Below are 24,920 nucleotides of genomic sequence, written 5' to 3'. Positions count from 1 at the left end.
AGACCTTTTATGTAACATTTTGTAAAATAACATAAAAGGGAACACTAGAGTCATGAAGCATAAAAAGCGATTCTGACCCACCCTTCCTCTTGAAAGTTTAGAAAATTCATTTCATGTAAAAATAAGCATCAGGAAAAGATTGTAGTCAAAATCCCATACAAAGCTGTCATAAGAAAAAAGAGAATGAGCCATGTCCCTATAGATAATGAAGGCATTACAGAAATATATATCCACAGAACACATGCTTCAAAACCTAAAAACTGTATCCTAATATTTAAAAATGAGTCAACAAAAATTGAAAGTAATAAAAGATACAAAAGATACAAATCATAATGAGAAGTCCTCAGAGAAGATGTGCTAGAACTAAGGAAAGAACTAGGAATAAAAGAAAAACTCATTAAAGAATGAAAACTAAACTAAAAGGAACACAAGAGCAAATAAACATAGCAGATAATGCTGAAGAGAATCAGAAGATAAAATGGTAGGAAATCCTTAAGCAAACAAAAAAATGGAAGATATAAATAGGATTCAAGAGAAAGTAACTATGTTGAGAGTAAGCAAAAAGATCTAACATATATATAAGAGTCACTGAAGAAAGAAACCAAAGCTAGAGAATCAATCAAAAGCAAAACACTGTAATTAAAAAAAAAAAACCTTTCCTGAAATAAATAACTTGAAACAACACTGGGTTCTTGGAAAAACTGACCCAGAATATTCAATAGAGAGACATATTCTACGACATATTCTATGGATGCCTTTGGGAATACAGGCAAAAAAAAAGATGAAGTCAATAATCAGGAAAATCAGGTTGGTATTAGACTTACCTGCATCAACACTTCCTTCCAGAAGCAACAGAAGGCATATTTACAATATTAAGGGAGAACAGCATGAGCCAAGAATGATATATCTAGCTAAACTAACTTTCAAGTATAAAGGTCATAAATAAACTGTGAGACAACCCAGCTTCAAAAGCCCTGAGCATCACTTCTGCCACACTCCACTTGTGGCTGAAGCAGACACAAGTCCTCAGAGTCAAGGGTAGGGACATAGATCACACCTCTCAATGAAAGTCCAAGAATTGTGGCCATGTTGTACAACTGCCACCAAGGTTACATGAAGGGGAGAGACCCTCAGTAAGGGTAATTATTGTAATCAATTGAAACATATTAAATATCTCTCAATCCATGAGTTCATAATTATTTTTAATCCCTATTTGATCACCACTGGAGGATCAATTTAATTTACAAAACTGTTAGAGCAACCAAGGCAAGTGTATATCCTGCCTTTCCTTTATAAACCATACCATCAAGTTACCAAAGAGTAGAGGAGAGGGAGTTTCTCTCCATAGAAACATTTCAGCAAATAAATGGGGCAGGAATGATAGATTTAGGATATCACCAGTTTGCAACTACTAATAAATTAGAACTCTGGTACTGAGCATCAGCAGCTACTAACACCACAGATATGGTAGGACACTGTGCCTCTCTCTAGAGGAACACAGGACTCTCTATCAAGTATTCTTGTCAAAAAAAAAAAAAAAAATCCAACACTAAATCAAGTGTCTAGACCCAGCTCCCAATTTACAGGAAATACAGAAACTGTGGAAAACTCTAAATGTCTAACAACCCAATTTCTTCAACAAATAAATTACAATGAAGAAAATGTGAAGGGACAAACTTGAGATGAAAGATACTTGGGAGATACATCAACCAATGTGATGTCGGAACTTTATTCAGATCCTAAATGATGAAAACCATTTTTGTTCATTCTGACATCTCTGAGACAATTCTAAATTTGAACAGATACTGGATATTTGCTAATATTAAGAAATTATTGTTACATATGAAGTATTAAATAATGGTATTGTCAAGAAAAAAGAGAAAGGACACCAATAAACAAAATCAGAGATGAAAAAAGGGAAGTTACGACAGACTCCGCAGAAATACAAAGGATCATACAAGAATATCTATGAAAAAGTATATAACACCAAATTTAATAACCTAGAAGAAATGGACAAATACTTAGAAAAATACAACTTTTCTTGACTGAATCAAGAAGAACTGGAAAATCTAAATACCAATCAGCATTATGGAAATTGAAACAATCATCAAAAACCTACCAAAAAGTAAAGTCCAGGACCAGATGGCTTCACTATTAAATTCTACCAAACATTCAAAGATTTAATACCTGTTCTTCTCAAACTCTTCCAAAATATCAAAGAGGAGGCAATACTTCCCAACTCATCTTATGAGGCCAGAATTACTCTGATACCAAAACCTGGTAAAGATAACACACAAAAAAGAAAACTACAGACCAATATGTCTCATGAACACAGATGCAAAAATCCTAGATAAGATACTAGCAAACCGAATACAGCAACATATTAAAAAGATTATACACCATGATCAAGCGGGCTTCATCCCAGGGGCACAGGGATAGTTCAACATATGAAAATTGATTAATGTGATACACCACATAAACAAATTAAAAAATAAAAATCATATGATCGTGTCAATAGATGCAGAAAAAGCCTTTGACAAGATACAACCTGCTGGCCTATTTATGATCAAAACAGTTAACGAAATTGGTATAGAAAGAAAGTACCTTAACATTATAAAGGCCATATACGACAAATCCTCAGCCAACATTATACTTAATGGAGAAAAACTAAAAATCTTTCCTCTAAGATCAGGAACAGGACAAGGCTGTCCACTATCACCACTGTTATTCAATATAACATTGGAGGTCCTAGCAAGTGCAATCGGCAAGAGAAAGATATAAAAGGCACCGAAATAGGAAAAGAAGTCAAGCTGTCACTTTTTGTGGATGGCATGATTCTCTATATAGAAAACCCTAAAGCTTCCACAGGAACACTACTAGAAACAGTAAGCAAATACAGGAAAGTTTCTGGATACAAAATTAATATTCAAAAATCCATAACGTTCCTGTACTCTAATAATGAATTGTCAGAAAAAGAATTGGAAAAAATAATTCCTTTTGCTATTGGAACAAAAAGAATAAAATACCTAGGAATAAATTTAACAAAAAATGTGAAGGACCTATATGATGAAAACTATAAGACCCTGTTAAAAGAAATTGGAGAAGATACAAAGAAATGAAAAGATATTCTGTGTTCTTGGATTGGAAGAACCAACATAGTTAAAATAACCTTATTATCTAGATTTTTAACATGCTGGCACCATGTGGCCATCATTGTTGCTACAGTCCACTGACCCTCAAACTGTTACAGGAGAGAGTAAAATAATCATCTGTCTGGTTTAAACAATCATCAATTTGGTTTTCTGTTGTTTTTAATAAGCAGCTAAACCTAGATCCTAATCAATAAACTCATTCTATTAAAATGTACCCATGATGCCTAGGGCCAGCAGGTTGCCTTATGCCAGGTTCTCCCAGAAGCAGAGCCTGAGGCAAGTATCAAGGTGTAAGTGCATGTAAAGGAAGTTTTGACAGAAACCAATAAGGAAGCAAGGGAAACGGGAGAGAGCAGGAAAAGCCAAGCAAGCATGCATTTTAGTCCTGGCCAAGGCTTGATCCCAAGGAGCTCTACTGTGTAGATTACATCTCTAAGTTCATACTGCCTTAAAGCAAGGAGCTGGGCTTTCCTGCTGTAGTAGATTGGCTGGCGGTGCCCAAGAAAGTGGATGTCAACTCTCAGGCACTCCAACTCTGCTGTATGGAGTGAAGTAGACCCAAGGGTGGTTCTCTGAAACAGGTCTAAGATGTGAGCTGCCAGCCAAGAACACAGAGGAAAGGGGATTAGGTATGTGGTTCCCATAAGGAGAACTTTGGACACCAAATCCAGGTAGTGAGGGGCAGGGCATTCCAGGCCCATTGTGATCCCCACCCTTTAATCTCCCCTACCAGCCTCAGCTGCCTCCTCACACTGTGGCCCCAGAGGAGGTGAACAGTGACAGCCCCAAAGACATCCCCCCAGGGACCCTAAGCCAAGAGTGCTATCAGATGCTGTGAGAACTGTGAGAATCATGTTGCTGAGTAAACAATGCTGGTGTTGCCTTGAGAAGGCAACAGTTTCCAGTACATGGGGCTGAGAATGTAGAGAATCAAAGAAGTGCAGTGATTTGCCCAAGGTCACTCAGATAAAGTGGAAGGTCTGAAGTGGGTGGGCAAAGGGAGAAACAATGTTAGAGAAAAGCCTAAAACTGTGAGAGAAACTGGAGGAAGTAGACCCCAGGCTCTGTGGGGAGCCAGGACAGCTTATGAGCACAGGGTGGCCCCAGTGGGGCAGGGTGAATCTCTGTAACAATTTCAGGGGTCATTTGCTGAGCACTTCCACGGACTAAAAGCTTGACCTCCGTTAGCTATTGCATTCCCCACCATAATTCTGAGACACCATCTTCTTAGGTTCTCCCAGTAATAGATACTGAGAGAAGGATTTGAATGCAAGGAAATTCTGGTGGGAAAAATCCACAGAGAAGTGAGACTGCGGTGGGAAGGAGCCAATAATGGTATATTCTCAACACAGTTCCCCCTGGGGGTGCCTGGAGCTCCATCCAGCTGGAGAAGCTGGGAGATAGAGCTGTGCTAGCCCAGAGAAAGATCATGAGTACAACTGCAGTGACTGGAGCAGAAGCGGGCACGGCAGCACCCACTACAGGTAGGTCCTTTTATTCTCTCACACAGAGGCGAGGGGCTGCCCATGGCCATGTAGCTGGGAGGCATGGCCATGTAGGCCTATTTGACCCTGGGCACAAGATCTTTCCACCCTTGCAGTTGTTTCTCCCTTTTAGTTCTGAAAATAGCATTCGCCAAAGTTTTAGGACCTGTGCACATTCTTTATTTCAAAAGCTTCAAGATTTGAACGATGCAGAGTTTTTAAATTAGACATTGGCATTTTATTTACTCGGCTTGATTAACCCACCCTGGGGGGTAGAAGATCACTGTCTCACTGTCTTCAAATACCTGAGAAGGAAGAGCAGCCAAGTGGCCATACCCCACTGGGGATGGGGCAGCCCTGGGGACTGTACACCCCCTCACTCACCAACCCTTAGAGCCAGGCTACCTGGGCTCAGATTTCAGGTCTGCCCTCACCAGTTGTACGATGTGGACAAATTGCTTAGCATCTTTGTGCCTGGTTTTCATCACTTGTAAAATGGAAAAGGCAACAGAACCCTCCTACTAGGGCTGTTGTGAAAATTCAATACAATAACCTGTGCAAAATGCACAGAACCATGCCTGGTACTTTATAAATGCTGGCTCAACCTCTGCCTCAAGGGAGCAATGTGGTGCAGGAAGCAGACATGGACATGAACATGACCACCCAGTGTGATTAAGGCTGCAGAGAGAGAAGGAAGGGGCTGTAGGAACCCTGAGAAAGGGGTAACTAATACAGAAACTTCACAAAAAGACCCTGTAGAAGTGAGTTTTGAGGGATAAGCAGGAGTTTACAGGTAGAACAGGGGAGATGTCATGAATATGTGTTTTGGGGTGGGGTGCTATACAATATCCAAACACCTTCTTATTTGGGAGGGAACTTTCTATGTAGACTCTCAGGTAGACAGTATCCTATTTTGTACTGCAGAAGCAAAAGGAACCAGACTTTGGTTTGGTCTATAGGCTACTCTTGCCTGGGACTCTGAAACTTAATATCTGGGTCAAGGGCCACAGTAGAGTACTGACCAGATTGGCTTAGATGCTCAGGCCCCTCTAGCCTCCACAGCCCCTGAAAATTCTCCTATTCATTCTGTAAGCCCTGAGATTGAGTCAAGAAATCCCCCCTTTACCTAGGGTGGACAGAGTCACTGCCGTTGCTTGCAACCAAGAATTCTGGAGTGAATTCCTGGCAGAAAGACCAGAATGAGCAAGAGATTGTAAATAACAATATAAACTGAGCCACTTCAAAATGGAGGCAAAGCTGCCATGCCAGAGGAACTGCCCTGAATGTTTTAATGCCACAAGCCTTGGAAGGTTAAAAACAGGGCAAAATAACTTTTGGACATGGCCTAAGCAACCATGTTTCCCAAAGAACTGTTTGCAAAGATAACAAGAAAGCAGTTATGATAACTACTGGACTGATGACCAGAGGACTGAAAATTAAAAACACTGTTTAGAATTAATATCTCCGTTATCTTATCTGCACCAATAGAAATACCTTATTTCAACGGCTTCTCTTTCTCATAAATACCATTTCCTTTTTCTCATAATAGGTACACTATTTGGGCTTCTGCCTGAATCAGTGCTTCCTGAATAGCTATTTTTATTGATCTCAAATAAATGTTGTTGCCTCTCACTTTGAAATGTTCTTTTCTTTTTAAGTTAACAAGATGGAAGGGAGATACTGCTCTAGTGATCCTGGCCCTAATCCCCACCCACCCAACTCCTTCCTCAAGCTTTTCTCTTTGAGACTCACTGAGATCAATCAAGCAGGTAGGCTGGATGGCGGGGCAGGAGGAGGTGGCTCTCATTCAGTTTCACAGCTAACAATTTTGAGCCCTGGAAGAATTAGTGACTTGCTGAAGGTCATCCATAGACAGATGGGACCAAGTGGACTTCAATGGAGGATTGGATACCTGGCCAGGTTCTGCCCTTGCTCCAGTCAGGGGCCCTGGGACCTCAAGATAGGCAAGTCTGTCTCCACTGTCACAGCAGCCTGTGAAATCTTACAATCCCAGAACAGACACTGAGACCAAGGTTTAAAACTCAAGCCCATCTTGGCCACAGATGTGCATCCCAGGGAGACCATGGAGAATGAGTTTTTTGTTTAAAGCCAACTATGAGAAGGAGAATGAATTTGGAGCCCGAGGAACACAGTGCCTAGTGCTCATCATTCACTCTCTGGTACTGAGTGGGTCCAAGGGTGGAAAACAGGATCAGAGGGACAGATTCATTAACTGAGCACCAACAGTGTGCCAGGTTTATGATGGGCCTTTGTGCCCTCCAGAGTCTTTTGGAAACCACCTGTAGTCCTGCAAAATCAGTGTTAGTGCCCCCAATTTGCAGACAAGAAAACTGAGTCTCAGAGAGGTGTTGTGACATCTTCGAGGGGTGACAAAGTCAAATTAAATCTGTCTGCCCCAAGACCTTGGGATGAGGGGTGGATAAACCTTCATGCAGGTCAGAGCATGGAGCAGGGCTTTGAAGCAGAAAGGCAGCCTGGCAGAGACAAGGACATTTCAGAAAGGTGATCCTGTTGTTGTTATCACTGTTCTTAATGTAAATAAGATCACATCTCTCCCCTCCTTAAAGCCCTCCAATGACTTCTCTTGTGCCCTGAAAATAAAGTCTAGAGTCTTTGCCATGGCCTGCAGGGCCTCGTGTGATCTGCCCCTCAACTCCTAATTCTCTTCAGGGGTACCAAATCCCCTCCTGCCTTAGGGCTTTTGCACAGGCTATTCCTGGCATGCTCTCTTCACTCCTCATCCACTTAATTTTTGCTCTTCCCGCTGCTGTCCTCCCCACTACATGGAGTCTTCTGAAGCTGTGGGCTGTCTCTCTCATAACTAGCTCCAAGTAAAGATCTCACTCTCATGTGCCCCCTTTCTTTCAAAGCACTGAATGCAGGTTATAATTTTCTGCACCATTATGTTCAAGAGAGGAAAAAGTTGCTTCTTGGGGGAGTGAAAAAAGTTAGATAGTACAATAATTTCTGGCACTACACATCAAAATCTTATTCCTTAGTATTGTATCTGTCGTTGAGAAGAAATTAAATTTAAATAATTGTAATTAAGTTTAATTAATTTAAATAATTTAATTAACTCATTCATTTAATTAGATGTTTCTCCTTAGGGAATGATAATGAAAAAAAGTAGGAAGCACTTCTTAAAGCATCTGTGAGTTTGCTTCTGTTGTGTCTGATGTCCTCACATCTGCCAGGGCCGGCCCGGGTCTATCAGTCCAGCTATAGCTCCACCTACCATGTGCCAAGCCCTGCAGAGAACAATCCAGACAAGGTTCTGCTGTAGAGAATCCATGCTGGGTCTCCTTTCCCTGGATCCCGACGCATTGGGGAAGCACGGTAGGTTTGGGATCCGGAAAGGAAAGAACTTCCTGGGCTGGTGCCTTTTCAACCAGAGATCACAGCTGCTGCTGCCTCCCAAGCCTCCTCACCCAAGACCCATGACAGGGCAGGCCCAGGACAGGAATAGAGCAGCCCACGGCTTCTACAAGCCTGAAGGGAGTGGATGCAGCTAAACTGGGCTTAGCAGGTACTGCACTCGAGGTGGTCAGAGTCTGGGCTGGGAGTGGGGAGTGGGGCAGGACTCCTGGGTTTCTGGACTCACCAGGCTCTCCCTCACTGTCTGGGGGGCCTTGGGCAGGGCTGGACCTGGTGGAGGCTTTGTAACTTCCAGGAGAACCTGACTGCCCTAGGAATGAGGATAAACAAGCTATGATAAACATAGCACAGCTGATGTATATGTTGACCCACCCACCCAGTTTCCAAAAGAATACACAACGGCTTTCATAAGAGGCAAAGAAAAGGGTATTTAGAGCAAGCCGGAGTTTACACATCAGGCCCTCATGTCACAGGCCTCGGGGAGTAGAACCAAGACAAGAAGAATCTCTGATCTCTCCAGGAATCACCTCTCAATGGGAATGAGCTCCCCACCAGGGGAGGTGTGCCAGCAGAGGCTGCAGCCCCTGGTGGAGGTGTGCCTGGGAAGGGGTCCATGCATCAGATAGAGGCTTAGCCGGATACTGTTAAGACTCTGCTAAGAGAAGAGATGACACCAGCCCTGCTTGCTCCGCCATCACCCCTGCCCACAAAGCAGCCAAGGATACAGCCTGAGATAAAGCTGATGATGGTGGAAGCCGCTTGCTGGCCCCTTCCTCCTTCCCTGGGCCAGAGTTACCAGACAGGCTTAAAAAATGGAACAGGGAAATACTCTTTATCTTAGTTCCTGGGATTGCTATGCTGAAGTCTGCAGCTCCAAAGAAAGCCCTGCCCTCAGACATAGAGCAAGGCTACCTGCTGTCTGGGGGACCTCGACCACATGGTCTCTCAGTTCCCAGCCTTGGCACTGCTTGCTATGTGGCCTTGAACTGGTTGCTTCCTTGCTTTCCTTCTCTGAACACACAGTCTATAGTCAGTACAATGAGGGGTTTGCCTTGCCCCTGGAGAGCCGTCCCAGGACTGACGCCCGGAGTAAATAGAACTGCAGCCCCTACCCCCACCCCAGCCCAAACCTTGGCACAGTTGGCAGGCCCGGTTCCCTGGGCCCGACTGCCCTCGTTCTGGGCTTGTCCTCGGGGGCTAGAGGACACCTTCCCTGTGCTTGCTAGTTCCTCTGTCATGAACCCCTTCGTGCCAGGCTCTGAGCAGGATGGACTCATCCTGGACCTAGAAGAGCTCCCAGTCTAGCAAGGGTGGTGGTCAGTGAACAAGAATGTACATAAATTGCTAACCTAAAAATGAAAGGGCCTTTCAAAGTAAGAGGCAACAAGCCTTTATTGAGATCAGTAAGAATATAGCTATTGAGGAAGCACTGATTCAGGCAGAAGCCCAAATAATGTTCTGATTAGGAGACAAAGGCAATGAGTATTTATGAGAAAGGGAAAGGGAACGATTACATCAGTAGAAGAAAGGCATTTCTATTAGAGCAGATAATATAATGATGTTAATTCTAAACAGTGTTTTTAATTTTCAGTTCAATAGTCATCATAACTGCTTTCTTGTTATCTTTGCAAACAGTTCTTTGGGAAACAGGTTGCTTAGGCCCAGTCCAAAGGTTATTTTGCCCTCTTTTTAACCTTCCAAAGCTTGAGGCATAAGACATGCAGGGCAGGTCCTCTGGCATGGCAGCTCTGCCTCCATTTTAAAGTGACTCCATTTTAAAGTGGCTCCATTAATATTATTGTTTACAAAATAAATATGAAAAAAAATATGGCAGGGTGAGGGAATAAATCGATGGGGTGTTCAGGGAGATCTCCATGAGGAGGTGGCATCTGAACATAGACATTTGAGCCAGCCAGCAGGACATCTTGGGAGAGAGCATTCTGGGCAGAGAGGACAGCTAGTACAAAAGCCCTGAGGAAGATCTGGGCTTGACGTGTTTGAGTATGAAGAGGCTGAAGCTCAGGGAGCAAGTGGGAGAGTGGCAGGAGGGGCAGTCCGGGTGGACCAACTGGTGTGGGTATTGCGGGCTACTGGGAGGCTTGGACTGGGGGAAGTGGGAGCCGCAGCACAATTCTGAGGGGAGGAGAGACTGAGATATTTAATAAGGAGGTTGCCTTCCGTGGCCTCTAGAAGGGAACTCACCAAATCCTCCCTCAGGGGCTACCTCCCCACTCTATACCAATGAAATTTTTTATGCTGCCTGATGAGGAGGCTCTTGAAACTGTAACTGAAACAAAAGGTCCACATGCCTCTTACCTCTGTATGTCCAGAGACTACTTAGCTCTGGGTTTGGGACATGCAGTGTCCAGCCCCTGCTGCCTGGAGGGCAATAAAGGCATCTGGCCTCCACAAAGGGCTCAGTCCGGCCCCTGTGCCTGTGACCTCTACCTCACAGCCTGGGGACAGGGAAGAGGACCCTGCCACTTGGCAAGATGCATAGTAGGGAGCCTTCACTGAAGTCATCACTAAAGTCATGAGTTGTATAAACTGTCAAGAGTCTGTGGATGTCAGAATTCTTGCCCTGTCACCCTACATCAACCCAGAGCTCCCACCAGGGCCTATGCATGAAGTGGGGGAGGGGGGGGAACTGCACACAGGCAGACCAGTGGACTTATGATGCAAAGGCATAGAACTGAGCTGAGCGGATCAGAGCCCCCACACAGGCCCCTGGTCTACCAGGAGACCCTGTTCCCCTCTCAAATGGAGGAATAGTGGAGGTGGATGGGGAAAGAGTTGGCAGACAGGGCTCTCAAAGGCCAAGCCTGAAGAGTTCCAGGGAGAGGGGGGTCAAAGTCGGAGTTCTGACGCCTCCTGGTGACTGCAGGAGCAACAGTGGCCGTGCCCCTAGGACACGCCTCTGGCCTGCCCTGAGCAGGGGTTGGGGTGGGACCCGTGCACGCATGCACTTGCATGTGGGCCAATCCGCGCAGGCACACACATCCATGTGCACACCCACACACAGGATCTCAAGATTCATTCACTCTTTCATGCTTTGTGTATTCATTCATTAGTGTTTTCATTCACCAAAGGTTGACTGAGCTGTTCACTAGGTGTCAGCACTGGGGACACAACAGAGGCAGGTCAGATCTGCCCAGATAAAGCAGATAAAGATTGGCTACACTGGCTGGACCAGGTGGGAGGTGGCCTCCCTGAGACAGTAACATAGGAGACCAGGAATTGCAGGGAATAGGGTTCCAGGCAGAGGGCACAGGCGGTGCAAAGGCCCCCAGGTGAGAACAAGCCTTCATCATGGTGGGAGGGGCACAAAAACCTCTTTGAACTTGTTAAAAGCTGTGCCAGGGAAGGGTCAATAGGCAGAAGGCTGTCTCAGACTGAGGGCTATTTGGAGACAGGCTAAGAAAGGAGGGGAGGAGTGGTAGACTGAGGTTGGGAGATAGATCCCAAAAGGATCTGTGCCTCCTTCTGGGAACATGCCCTAATATCGTTTGGAGGACTAGGGAGGGCCTGCTCTCAGACTTTGAGCTGTGAGTAGGCTAATTCTCCCATATTTGACTCTCCTGGCTTGTGATTGGTTTGGGAATGAGCATGTGACCCCTTCCCATCAAATAAGCCAGCCCTGGGACTTCAGCTCTGGACAACTTTGCTAAGCTGGTGGGAGCCATTGAGTCCTGACTTGTACACATGTGGAGAGTATGAAACTAATACAGAGCTAAGGTGGACACAAGTTCTATAGGATATTAACCATGCTCCTGGCTTCGACTGTGCCTGAAGTGATACAGATCTGCTTACATGAGCAAATAAACTCCCCTCTGCTGAAATATGGAGGACGTTTCTGCCCCAGCCCAGGCCTCAAGGATCACAGAGCCAGACTGGACTCCAGCACAGAGGCCTTCCTTGAGTTGCCCCCACTCCCCTAAGAGCCCTTTCCAGGGGACCACTGCCTGTCCCCAAGCCTGTTTCTCCATCTTACAAGCAATGTGGCTTTGGGCAAGTTACTTCAATTCTCTGGACCTGTTCTCTCATCTGTAAACTGGGGTTAACAACATAATAACCTGAGACAATAACATAACACCTTCAATGAGGTGACAATATCAAGGCCCAACACCTGCTCATCACTCTGTGCATCTGGCAAAGTATTCTTCAATGACAGTGGGGCAAGTGGCCCTGCTAGTGGTTGGGCCTGTGTCTGCTGCTTTGTCCAGCATCCAGCATAGGGCCTGGTGCCTCATCTCAGTTATCTGGAAACTTTGGTATCTTCATAGATGAAAGTGCAGGACTCTGGCAAGCCAGCAAGCCCCCACTCCCCTGATCACACTGCCCTGGCCTTCTCCCAGGGGAAGGAGTCCTTCTAGAGGCTATAGACCTTCAACAAGGAGTGGGGCTCGCCGCTGTGACACAGTCTCACACAACCTTTTGACCTGCTTTTTTTTTTTTTTTTTTTAAATCAAAACAGCAATCATGTAACTGCCCCAATCCACCAGGGATAGAACCCAGAACAGGTAGTCCTTCAAAACATTTTTTTCTTTTCTAACACCAAAAGCAAATCTATAGCCCCTGTCAAGCCAATCCCCAAGAAGAATACCTCTCTAAGCAGAGACTTTGGGCTCATCCTCCTAGACTCCAGCCTGAGTGGAGAGGGTGGGTCTCAGCCTGCTGGTCCCCTAGGGAGTGGCAGAAAAGTTATCGGCTCCAAACCATGCGAGAAAAACCAGCCAAACCCACAAAGCAAAAGAAAAAAAAGACAAATTTGTTTTTAAAAAGTGAAACAACACCCCTAGAGGTGGCAGGCAGAGGCTAAGTGTCCTTGGTGCCCCTTAGAGGCCATTTGCCAGTGCTGGGTGAAGGCCTCAAGTGGCTCTGGCTTCTCCCTCAGAGGGGGATCAGGAGGACTCATGTGGCTCATCCCCGTGTCCCCTCTACTGATGGTGGGAGAGATGTGTGGCCACCCTTGAAGTGTGCAAAGTTCATTCAGTCAAAAGATACAAAAATATACAACTCAGGTGGCATCCAGGGCTGGGCCAAGGCAGTGGCCTGTGCACAAGCACCGGATGCCTTCTGTGAGGGGCAGCAGCGTCTGGCAGGGGCATCCAGGCCCCTCCAAGTCCAAGGCCTCAGGGCTGGAGACTTGGAACAGCAGGACAGAGGCACTGGTGGGGCCCGCATGGGCCCAGCTGGGGGCCCCGACAGTCTGGTTCTTTGGCACTTGGGAGCAGCCCCCTCGATTCCTCTTGGAATGCCCAAGACCAGGGTGGCAGTAGCTTATAGGTGTGGGCAAGCACTGCTCCAGCAGAGGGGGCTGTGGGGCACTAGAGGGCCAGAGTGGGGTCCGAGGCCCTGCCCCCTATGAGTCCTCTCCCAGGATTTCCTTCACAAAAGCAGTGATGTCTGTCTTCTTGGTTTTGTGCAAGGTGAAGAAAGGATGTTCCTATTGGAGAACAGAAGATGTGAGGTAGAGGTGGCCCCACCTCCCCAAACCAGCCCCAGCCCCTCCCTGCTGCTCCTTCTGCCTGGCAAACTCCTACTCATCCTTTAGGACCTCTACCCGCAGGAAGCCCTCCTTGTTAGATACAGCATTGAGGATTCCTTCTTGGCCCTCTTGCAGCTATCCTCTGGCCACACAAAACTCACTTTTCCCCATACATGCCAGGCGTCTACCCATGATGGGCATTTGGCTTGGAATGCTCTTTCCATCAGTGGGTAAATTCTTATTCATCCTTCTAGGCCCAATTCAAATGTCACCCAATCTGTGAAGCCTTCCCTTATGCCTTTAGATAAAATTATCCACCTGCCTCCCCTACCCCAACCCTCCCCCATCCCTCTGCACCATCTGTCACAGCACTGCCTGTGCACCCCTCCACAGGGCCTGGCACAGAGGAGAAAGCAGAGAGCCAGAGTAGGCATGAGCAAATGAATGACTGAGTACCTGAACGAATTAATGCAGGAGCAAGCCAGAGAGGCAACCCACCTCTGTGTTTGTGGAATCAGCCCTCTCCCTAGAGAGCTGGCCCAGTGCTGCTCCCACCCACACTCACCATCAGCTCCAGGTAGCTCATGCGCTCCACGGGGTTCTTTCTTAGGCTAGGAGAGAACAGAGCAGGCTGGGGCCAGACTGGCACAGAGGAAGCAAGTCCAGCCCCTCCAAGATGGCCAAGCCAGCTGGAGTCACCCCTGACTGGGCAGCAAGGGGACCCATGTGCTCCCGGGGCTTGGGAAAGAAGGGGTGAGGCTGTTCTGGGGAACTCCTGAGGGCAGAGTGGAATCTGTGGGTGCAAAGACATGGACCAAGTTCTTTGCCTCTTGGGGTTAGTTCTTTGCCTCTTGGGGTGTTAGTTCTTTGCCTCTTGGGGTGTTAGCCTTCTTGTCTCCATAGCAATCTAGGAAATTTCCAATGACCCTAATACTAAAATGATATGGAAATGCCACCATTAACAATTGTATACTTGCTATCCTTAATTAGGAGGGGAAATTCCTTATCACAGGTCCTGGGAGAAGGGCAGCCCCAATTAAAAGGGGTCAAGGTGATCGATGACTGTTTGCAAGGCTCATTTGTTTCCAGTCATTTTTATTTTCTAATTAAAGAAATAAAGGCTACAAATTTTCCTCTGAGTATCTCTTTACCCATAACACATAGATGTTGATGTTATGTTCTCACTGTCTTTCACTTCTGAATAGCTTGTCATTTTATTTTTCAAATCTCTTTCATAATCCAAGAGTGAGTCAGAAGAATTTACTTTGAGTTTCAATGTAGTTTTTTCCTCTTTAGTTATGGACTTCTTGTTTTATTTACTTATGAGCAGAGAATGCAGCCTGTATGACTTTGCCTTTTTCCTTTTTCCCTGTTCCCTTTTTAACTTCAAACACAATTTTCATACAGCTCCCACAGGCATTCTTTAATTTGGTACAAAGTTCTAAACATCAATAAAAGCAAATTTCTTTATGCTATTAAATCTTCTACAAGCTTTTCATTTTCCTTTTCAGTCTAACTGATCTGTCCACTTCTAAGACTATATTAAAAATCTCCCCAAGGACCACAGTTTGTCATATTTTCCTTGTGCACTATTTCTGCCTCACATATTTTGATGCTACATTGTTTGGGGGCTTATTTTTTAAAGAAAAGGGAGGAACTGGGATCTGGCCAGGTCAGAGCTATAGACTCACCACTGTGCGGTGAAGTCCACAAACTCAGGGGAAAAACGGTCAGCTGGGAGCTGGGGGGACGGCTCCTCCACCACTTGCTTCAGTTGCTGGAACGGGGTCCCCCAAGACTCATAAGGAAACCGTAGAATGGCCATCTCGATCTGCAGTGGGGACAGAGGCACTGGGTCAGATGCATCCACACTCTGCACCCAGGAGAGTATTTCAGAACCTGCCTGTCCTGGCCCAGCACTTGGAGCTGGACCGAGGCAGGCCGAGGCAGGTCAAGGGATGACATGTGATATTAGACCAAAGATGAAAGCTAGGGGGACACAGTATTAGCTGCTCTGACCCAACCAACAGATCTTGCCCTGGGCTGTGACTGGTTTGATCATCCTTGGGTTTTCAAACAATCTGAATTCAAAAGATTTTATATAAAAAAACAAGTTTTACCTAATTTGGAAAAATCAGGAGCTGGCAGCCCTGGGCCACCTTCCTGAAAGGCAGCAGTTAGCAAAGGAACTTGGACAGGCAACGAGGCCACTGTTTACAACAGGCCACTCCCCTCTCTAACGTCTCTATGATGTCTTAGCCTCTGCTGCCACTAATTTGGGCAGCTGTTGTTATTACAGAGAAGGCAAATGGAAAATGAAATGATGCTCATATTCCTGTCTCTCCCCCAAGGCTGGAGAAGGAATGTTATGAGGCCCACATCTGATCAGCTACTTCACTCTGCAACAGTCCACTCCAGCCCTCATCAGGAATTGATGTTTGCAGCCCCTCCTCCTCCATAGCCCCCACTGTCCATCCACTGGCATCCTATAAGGCCCATCACTAATACTTCCTCCTCCAAGAAACCTTCCCCTCTCTGGCCCCATCACTGTTTCTCCCTGACTCCAAGAACAGGTGGCTACCAGGGCCTCATCAACCCTATTGGACCTGGACCTCTCTGCAAACGACATCAGGGCTACCAAGACGCTGCATCTAGCCCTGTGCCTCGCCTGCAGTTAACTGGAAGTCATTTATGGAAAAAAACTGGCTAGCTTATGACAAACTCTGAGTTCTAATTTTGACTGCTGAAAAGAAAAAAACAAATCAGGTCAGCCCAGGCCCTGCCTGAAACAGCACAGAAGCTTCTCACTGACAGCATAATGACCACAATAAACAGAAGATACTTCAGCTCAAACAAATGCTCCACGTTGGCAACTGGTACCTGAACAGATCACTAATTATTGTGCTAAGAAAACCTTCCATTAGGCTAACGGCCCCTTTCTAGTCAAGACATAAACATACCACACAGATGGAGGATACACACAATACAATGGGCGTGGGCGTGATTCTATGTGTATTTATTTTTATTGGATAAATTCAGGATGCTCTTTTTCCTAGAATTTTCACTGATTCCAACAAGCAGAAGTGAGGACCCTGCGTGGACTGACAGAAAAGGACCCGGAGGACTACCAGACTTTATAATTAGGAAAGTGGAAACATGTCCAAACCCTTTACCTGGTAGTCCCTTTCCTGGTAACTTTTTTCTAAAGAGCTCAAAAAATGAAAAACAAAACAAAAACAGCCTCAGGGCAGAGAGATACATGGGGTGGTGTTATTTGTAATAGTAAATACTGAGAAGCACCCAAAAGTGCAGTGCTAGGGACCAGCCTGCCACAGGACAGTTGCGTCTCCATGGTGACTGTGAGGTGTGCCCTGTGACATCCCAGACAAGGGTTCACATGATCAGCACTTGGTCAACACTCATTATGGCTGAGAGGCTTCCCAAACATTATCCCGTGTTTATTCTGGTAAATGCCCTTTATGTTCCATAGCTACAGTCAAGTGCCCTCAGAGAGCTACCCAGGGTGGGTTCAGCAAGAACGGTAGGGAGACCACCCAGAGGGGTGAGCCCAGCATGCAGTGTTTCACCAGTCGCTCCCCCAGGATGGCCAAGGACTTCAAATGGAAAGACAAAACCAGAAACAAGTGAAATTCCCCAAATTAGGAGACTGGCTGAGTAGATAGTGGCAAATGCCCACAAGGGTTTATAACAATTCAGAGAAATATGAATGATGTAAGGCTAAGTGAAAAAAAGCAAAATAAAACTACATATATTTTTTTATAAAGAGACAAAACATTTAAAAGGAAATGTACGATATTGGCAGTTGACAATGAGAACAAAAGGCTGTTTTTCTGGAGTAGAACCACCACGGTGATCTTTTTTTCCCTTTTACTTTTCCTCTATATTTTTATATTGTTTCTATTACTTTGTAACTTCTGGGGGGCAACCGAGCCTGTACTATGGCAGCTGGTCTCCCACAAGGTCATCAGGGCTTCTCCTCCCTGGGTGTGCTTGCCAGTGGCCCCATCCAGAAGTGGAGTCTATTTCCTCTTGAACCTGGCTGGCCTGGACTTGCTCTGACCCCCACAATGAGGCAGAGTGACACTGGGCCAGTCCCAGGAGTAGTGCTTAATAGCACTTCCCTTGTGGAAGCCAGTTAGCAAGGACTTCAACCATTCTCACTGCCATGCTGTAGGGATGCCCAGTGAACAGCCTGCCCTACGGGAGGCCATGTACAAGACCCCGTTTCTAAAGCCTTCTTGAAACTTCTAGCACAGCCCAGCCCTGATCCCAACCCTGACCCCAGCCAGAGCCAGGTAGAATGGAAGGCCTGCCCGGCTGAGTCTAGCCTAGACTGCAGAAACATGAGAAATAATAAACAGTTATTGGTTTGAGTCACTAGGTTCTGGTTTATAACGTGGCATTTGGTAACTAAAACCTGCACTTGGCATGTTTCCGAGTTCCACCACTGATATTAGCAGGTCACTGAGATGTGGTGGTTCCCCAGTAATGATGATAGATGGGCAGATGGAAGGGAGAGGGGGATAGAGGAGGGAGGGGAGCAGGAGTAAGTGTGAAGTGGTCATGAATGAGGTCTCTAACATCCAACCAGCTGTGTGTAGCCTGTAAATATAGAAAGAACTTGGCCTTATTTTTTAACTGAGTGGTTAGACAACTTTTATCTGCAGGTATATCCATCTTTAGACTGTGAATATTCCTGTCTTCTTCAAAAAGAAGAAAAGTTTAATTGGAAAATGATGTGTCAGCAGTATTAAGGAAAACTGAAGGTATCACTCAGCTCTGCATCTCTGGCAAAATGATTTTGATCCTTTCCCAGTCACTGTGAACAAACGTAGGTTATAAAGCTACAGTCACACAATAACAACAAGGATTACTATGATAATTGCAACATCGGTAAAATCCAAAACACCTCCATTGACCTCTAACCTCCCCATGGATCTGGACCCCAAGCTCACGCTAGGCATGCCTCCAACTTGGGCCTCTGCCCCCAGGCCCCCGTGGGCCCCTCTCCCCGTCCCACGAAGAGCCTTGTGCTGCTCTGCTCCCGCTGCCCCGCAGTCACTCCCCCTACCTCACTGTACTCCTCTCCACACTCCTTTGCACCATATATTGCACTGACTGATTTTGATTATTGACTAAACCCCGTCCCCAATACCAGGAAACCAGAGGGACTGGGCTGGGAGGGTGCTGACACTACATAAACATCAAGGACAAATACACACCCCGTTAGTTCCAGTGGTTTGAATCGAGGGTGGAGAGTAACAACTACTCAGGCCAGTGTGTCAGCTGGACTGACTCATGCATGCTACAGCTACCATGATGGTAACGTTTTTGACATACCCAGGTCTCATGCACAACTAACTCCTCCCCGGCAGGGGAATTAGCATCATAGTCTTTTCCTGTCCCTCCAGCCCATGCTCCACACGGTGCCAAAGTGGGCTTCCTATAAATAACTAACCCTTGACCCACACCTGAGCCTGGGCAGTTCTTGAAAAACAAGAGCCACATGAGTCCAGGCCTACTCCTTGACCTCAGATGCAGGCACTCCAGCTCAGCCAAGGGCGGGGTGTCTGCCCCCACCTGACCCAAGTCCCCACAGTCCCAAGACAGAACCAACCCATCCCACCCTACCCCACTCAAGGAAATGCACCAGGACCCCACAGGCAACATACTTCTTGCTATAAAAAAACTTTTAAGACTTTTACCATTTTGCTTTTAAAATTATTTTTGTACTAGGACCTCACTTAATTTGGGATTAGCTGTAATTTCTCGACAAGCACCACAAGCTCTGGGGAAAATCCAACAGATGAGTAATCACACACTGTTGAGAACTTTCCTCACCACTAGGGAAGGGCTTAATGTCACCTGTAGACATTTCATTCAATACACTGTAATTCCATATGGTGCATTTTCTTCTCAGATAGTGAAGCCAACACTTTTTTTCCAGGGCCTAAAGTATTTTATGGACCCTCCAAAAGCTCACTGACTGGGCACAGCCCCACCCCAGCTCCACCCAATCAGCCAGGGCTGGACCCAGCCCCAGCCATGTGTTACCATGGTGATTCCGAGGCTCCAGACATCAGACTTGACGTTGTAGCCCTTCTGGTTCAGCTCCGGGTTGATTCTCTCAGGCTGAAAGAGGGACCAGTGAGGCATGAACACCCACCCCATGGGGAAAGACCAGGATAGGGGGCACCCAAGTCCCCTCAGGTCTTGCCTCCCCAACCTGAAACTGAGGCGGTCAGTACTCATCCTATCCCACTCTCCATGGGACAGATGAGAAAACTGAGGCCAGCAAGGGCTAGAGTCTCATAGTGAAGGTCCAAACTTTGCCTCAAAGGTACCTCTACCTGGGGATTGAGAGGAGCACCTTCAGGACACCAGGGAAGGGGTGAGATCTGCACAGATCCCACGAATCACCTACACATGAGTGTCCATGAAACTTATCCAAATGGGCACTTCAGGGCACAGTTAATAACAGAGCTAAGAGGGACTGCTTGGCAGGCTGGGCAGCAGGGCATCCCCTCTATGGCAGGAAATGCGGGGTCTAGGGGAGGCACCATCCCTGATAGACAGAGGATGCAACCTGACAGTTATCTCCCAGGCACATCCTCTCCTGACCCTCAACCATGGCCCAGGATTTGGGGTGGCAAGGGATCACTCACAGCCATATAGGGCTTGCAGCCAGCATCCATCGTCTTGGCCACAGAATCCACCAAGTAGCCGCTGATCCCAAAATCGCACATCTTCACATGGCCCTCCTTGTTGATGAGGACATTAGATGGCTTCACATCTGCCAAGGACAGAACACGCCTTTTCGGACCTGGGAGCCATGGCTAAAGGGCAGTAGGCTCTTCCCATACCCCAACCACCTAAAGGGCAGTTGCTGCCAGGGCCCAGGGAGCGGATGAGGGACGGAGGCTCTGAGAGGCTGATGGCAGTAAAGCATGGACATGCCCCAGCCACTGGCCATGAGTGAGGAAGGAAGTCAGGATGGCATCTTGGTGCCCATCATTAGCACTTTGGATACAAGGTCCAGATGGACCTCACAGCCAGAACTCGACTTCTACTTCCCAGCACAACCTCTAGCTCTGGGGTCCTCCCAGGCTAGGGCGGGATGAGTGGGTCATCACTGACCGGGTGAGCCCTGGGAACCACCCAAGTGTCCACACAGGAAGCACAGGGCAGCAGCTAAAACACAGAAGGTGGGTCTGCATGAGAACATGAAGCCCACCCCACAACTCAAGGCTGCAGGGTGCACAGCGAGGAATCTTCCAGTAAACGCACATACACAACACACATATATCGCATGTGCTTTCTATGGGGAAGTGCATAAGGACAGAAATGCACAGAAAAAGGAGTGGCAGGTTGCATACTGAACTGTCAACAGTGGTGAGCTACGGGCGGGGGCTGGGATGGCCACTGAGTGGCCAAAGGGGGCTTAATCTAATTAACTTAGAAACTACAGCAACCCAGGTGGATCTCAGAAACATTAGGTCAAATGAAAGAGGCTAGACAGAGGGCATGTGCATGTGAGCATATTTATATGAAGTTCAAGAACAAGAAAAACTAATCTACTGTGGGAAAAATCAGACATGGAGTATGAGGGGTTAGGGGTGGGCAAGGACCAGCCAGGAAGGGACAAGAGAACTTTTGGGGGTGGAATAAAGAGTAGAAATATACTGTATCTTGCCAGAGGGATGCAAGTTACATGGGTGTAAACTCTGAACAGATTTATCGAACAGTAACTACAGATCTGTGCACTTCACAATATATAAACGACATGCCCAAAATAACCAGACTTTCCAGGGCAAAGGTCCATCTAGTCCTTATTCTGAGTGCCAGCAAACCTAAGGGGAGGTACCTGGAAGGTGGGACTGGTTCTGGGGTGGGGGCCAAGGAAAATGGCTTGGCAAAGTGGAGAGTGGCCTAGACTGGGAAGTAAGCTCAGCTCCCAACCCCAGCAGGCACATTCCTACCTATCACCTCTCTGAGCCTCAGTTGGCTCATCTTGAAAAAGGGAAGAGAACCACCTGCCTTGCAGGACTGGGCAAGACCATGCATGTGAGTAGCCCGTGAGCCTCTCCCTAATGGTCGACATTGGGTACTGACCTCTGTGGATCACAGACAGCTTGCTGTGCAGATGCTCCAGTGCCCTCACAATCTTGTATGCAAGATAGAGAGGAAGAGAGAAACAGAACTGTTGTTACTTACAGTTACATCAATAATACAAAGCAGTAAGATGTCCCTGTCTGTGTCCATCTGTCTCCCTCACCTACTTACACACCCAGCCTCTCATTAACCCAGGCTCCTGCCCACATCCTAATACTTGCCCTGGTGGCCGGACAACCTTGGTGCAAACAAACCTGGCCTCCAGCTTTTCTCCCACCCACTGGAGTAAGCCAGGGCCTTGGGCCCATGCCTTTACCAGGGAAAGATGTACGGGAGACCCCTGAAGAGTCTCAGGCTTCTGACAACCCCCCACCATCCCCCCGCAAGGAGACCATCAACACTCCCTACAAGGTTCTTGGGTAAAACTCAGCCCTTCTGCAGCCTCTCTGGCTCCTCTCCCCTCTGTCAACAGTCAGTAGACTACATGCTTGAGCTATTCCCCTAAGGGAGACATGGTGGGGGAGCCCAGGCAATTAACCCAAAGATCCTGACTCATTACTCATGCATCGGTATATTTTAAACGGTCCCAGATGCAGTCAAGACTGAGAACCACCAGTATACCCATTTTTTTTTTTTGCTTTGGCTGCCGGGATGTTCAAGCCCAAGATTGCTGCCCTCCTCTAGTAATGTTCATCCTCAAAAGGCACACATTTTGGATGCTAACCTTTCCCTCAACTTAACTTGTACCTCTTTGAGCTGACTGAGAGCCCTTTCAGCATGAGGAAGTTGTAACTACTAAGTCCTTTTGTAAAATGGTCTAGGAAGCTTGGAAGTTGCACATAAAAGCCTAGAGAACCAGAAGCTGCCAATCTGTATGTCTCCCAGAGCCCCAGGCTCTAAAGTCTTGATCAAGCAAGAAGGCTCTGGTCCAGGGTTGAGCCCCTGGTGGGCAGTAGCCCAGGTTCAGGGCCATAGTGGGACCCAGCTCTCTCCAAAATATAAAAGACTGGGCTTTGTGCCTGCTGGGGCAGGGCTGGTGCATCTGGCTATGTATCTGGAACTCCAGACCCCACCCAGGCCACTTACAGACACAGCAATCTCCCCAAGAATGTCCTCTGGAATCGTCATGTTTTTATCAAGCACCTTCCGGTAGAACTTATCCAAGGATGTGTCCATGAGCTCCATGCAGATCCATACATCTCCCTGTGGGTAGATGCCCAGAAGTCAGCCCAGGCCTGCCTAGGGCTGCACCTGTGCCTGAACTGCCTGCCCTGGTGCTAGTATCAGCCAGGCCTCCAGCAGACACATCTCCCATCCTTCAGTCCACAGAGATTTATTGAGTTCCCAGCTTCTCCCACCCTGCCTCCCAAAATCTCTCGACCTGCCTGCTTCTCCACCTTCCAGGCTTGCCTACACTGCTGGGTCCACGCACTGGGTCCTCCTATCTGATCCCTAATTCCATGGCAATTATGAAAGAGAAGTGACTAAAATACCTGATGTGTCCTTCCAATGGGGACTTTCACAGGCTGGCTGCAGCTCAGCTCCATGACCTAGCCCTGTAGACCCCTTCTGCTTCAGCTCTTATTGCCCGCAACACACATAGCTTGTCCCAGCTCTGACCCTGGTGGATGGTTCCCTACTCCACCTGCAATGCCTTGCCTCCCCTGCCCCTGGTCCCTCAGCAAACTCCTGTGTATCCTTCAGCACAGCCTTCTGGGAAGGCTGGGTACAGCACCTCCTTGGGGGCATCCACAGGCTCCTGGGCCTCCCTGCCAGCTCTGACCCCATGTGTGGGGTACAGCACCTCCTTGGGGGCATCCACAGGCTCCTGGGTATGTGTCTGTCCCCCTAAGTGGCAAGGGGATAGAGAGCCTGAACCTGAAATGCAGTGGGTGCTTAGCCAATCAGACAAGTAGATCCAGTGAGGCACTGAGTCTGCCACACCAGTAAGTTCAGAGACCCAGTAAGTGCTCAGAGTGAGGCCGGGCAAGAGGAGCCCTGATCTCAGTCCTGAACTCTAGGTGGCAAATCACCATCGTAAACCCAGCACATCTAACCCAGGTTCCTGGTCTCTGTTCACACCCCATACCATCCCTTCACACCACCCAGCAACAGCCCATCCCTCTAGCTCCACAGGCCACGCTCCCTTGATGTCACTGATTCCTCTCTCACCCCCCATCCAGTAATTCCTGTAGACCCAGAATAGAATCCTTGAACACTTCCATGGCTACCTCTGCTTGGAGCCCCACCCTGCTGGCCAGGATGCTAGTAAGGCAGGTAGTCACACAACCTTGTGGCACACAACCTTGTGCCAGGCCCTAGGCTACATCATTTCATCTTCGTGTCAACTGTGTGAGGTGGGTACAATTACTGGCCTCATTTCAAAGATGAGGAAACTGAGGCTGAATGGAAGGGGGCAGATGTGCAGACGGAAGGTCAGGACAGTCCCCAGCCTAGCACCCACCTCCCACCCTCCCACCAAGGCCGCACCTCTCTGAAGAGGGCTCCATAGAAGGTGACGGTATAGAAGCAGTCGACTGTACGCATGTTGACGTCCAAGTCCATGAGCAGACGCTTCTGCTCCTGTGTGTTGACAGTGGCCCGGATCCGCTGCAGGTGAGAGGGCTACAGTTAAGGAGCCGTGTGGCAGGGGACAAGTACTTTACCATCGCTTACACAAGGGCCAGGAGCTCTGAGGGGTACCCATAGGCCGTCTCAGCCCCCACACCTCCCGGGTATCCCCTGGCGCAGGGCTCCCTGGCAGAGTGGGACCCTGCTTACCTTTACAGCCATGATGGTGCCGCTCTGGGCATGCCGCACCTTCTCTACCACCCCATAGGCTCCACGTCCCAGTTCTGAGATGGTCACCAGGTCATCAGCCTCCACCTCAAAGTTCTTGGGGGACAGAAAAGAGAGAGAGTTGGTGGCCAAAAGTAAAGAACTGGCTCTCACACCTCATTCATTGGAGACAGCTGGAGCAGTGGAAAGAGAAGACAGCCAGTCGGTTAGGTATGGGCTCAAATCCTGCACCAACCTCAAATCCTGCCATTTGACCTAGGACAAGTCACTTACTCTCTCTAAGCTTCACATCACCCTCTATAAAACAGACACGGCACCAATATTCAAGGGCTGTTGTGAGGTTTAAGTAAGACAGCCTGTGAAATGCCCCCGGCAGACGCACAGAACTTAAGAGATGGCCTTTCCCTCTTGCCCCCTACCCTACTCAGGTGGGTAGACTGAATCATTCATTCAACCAGTATTTACTAA

The 24,920-nt window shown here is 47.5% G+C and overlaps 1 protein-coding gene across 1 annotated transcript in view; it reads right to left on the bottom strand.

The window, feature by feature from the left end:
* Nucleotides 1-9,406: 9,406 nt before the first annotated feature.
* MAP2K3 (mitogen-activated protein kinase kinase 3) overlaps nt 9,407-24,920 on the bottom strand; it is a 33,262-nt gene continuing 17,748 nt past the window's right edge. Inside the window, exons 6-12 of the mRNA XM_011378137.2 lie at nt 22,740-22,856; nt 21,654-21,705; nt 20,207-20,334; nt 19,596-19,673; nt 15,212-15,351; nt 14,086-14,131; nt 9,407-13,478 (exon numbers count right to left, since the gene is read on the bottom strand). Coding sequence (XP_011376439.1) covers nt 13,395-13,478; nt 14,086-14,131; nt 15,212-15,351; nt 19,596-19,673; nt 20,207-20,334; nt 21,654-21,705; nt 22,740-22,856 — 645 coding nt within the window. The 3' untranslated portion in view covers nt 9,407-13,394. The remainder of the gene's footprint in view (nt 13,479-14,085; nt 14,132-15,211; nt 15,352-19,595; nt 19,674-20,206; nt 20,335-21,653; nt 21,706-22,739; nt 22,857-24,920) is intronic.

The sequence above is a fragment of the Pteropus vampyrus genome, unplaced genomic scaffold (assembly GCF_000151845.1).
Source record: "Pteropus vampyrus isolate Shadow unplaced genomic scaffold, Pvam_2.0 Scaffold331, whole genome shotgun sequence".
NCBI classification, from domain to species: domain Eukaryota; kingdom Metazoa; phylum Chordata; class Mammalia; order Chiroptera; family Pteropodidae; genus Pteropus; species Pteropus vampyrus.
This window is presented reverse-complemented; position numbering and strand designations above follow the sequence as displayed.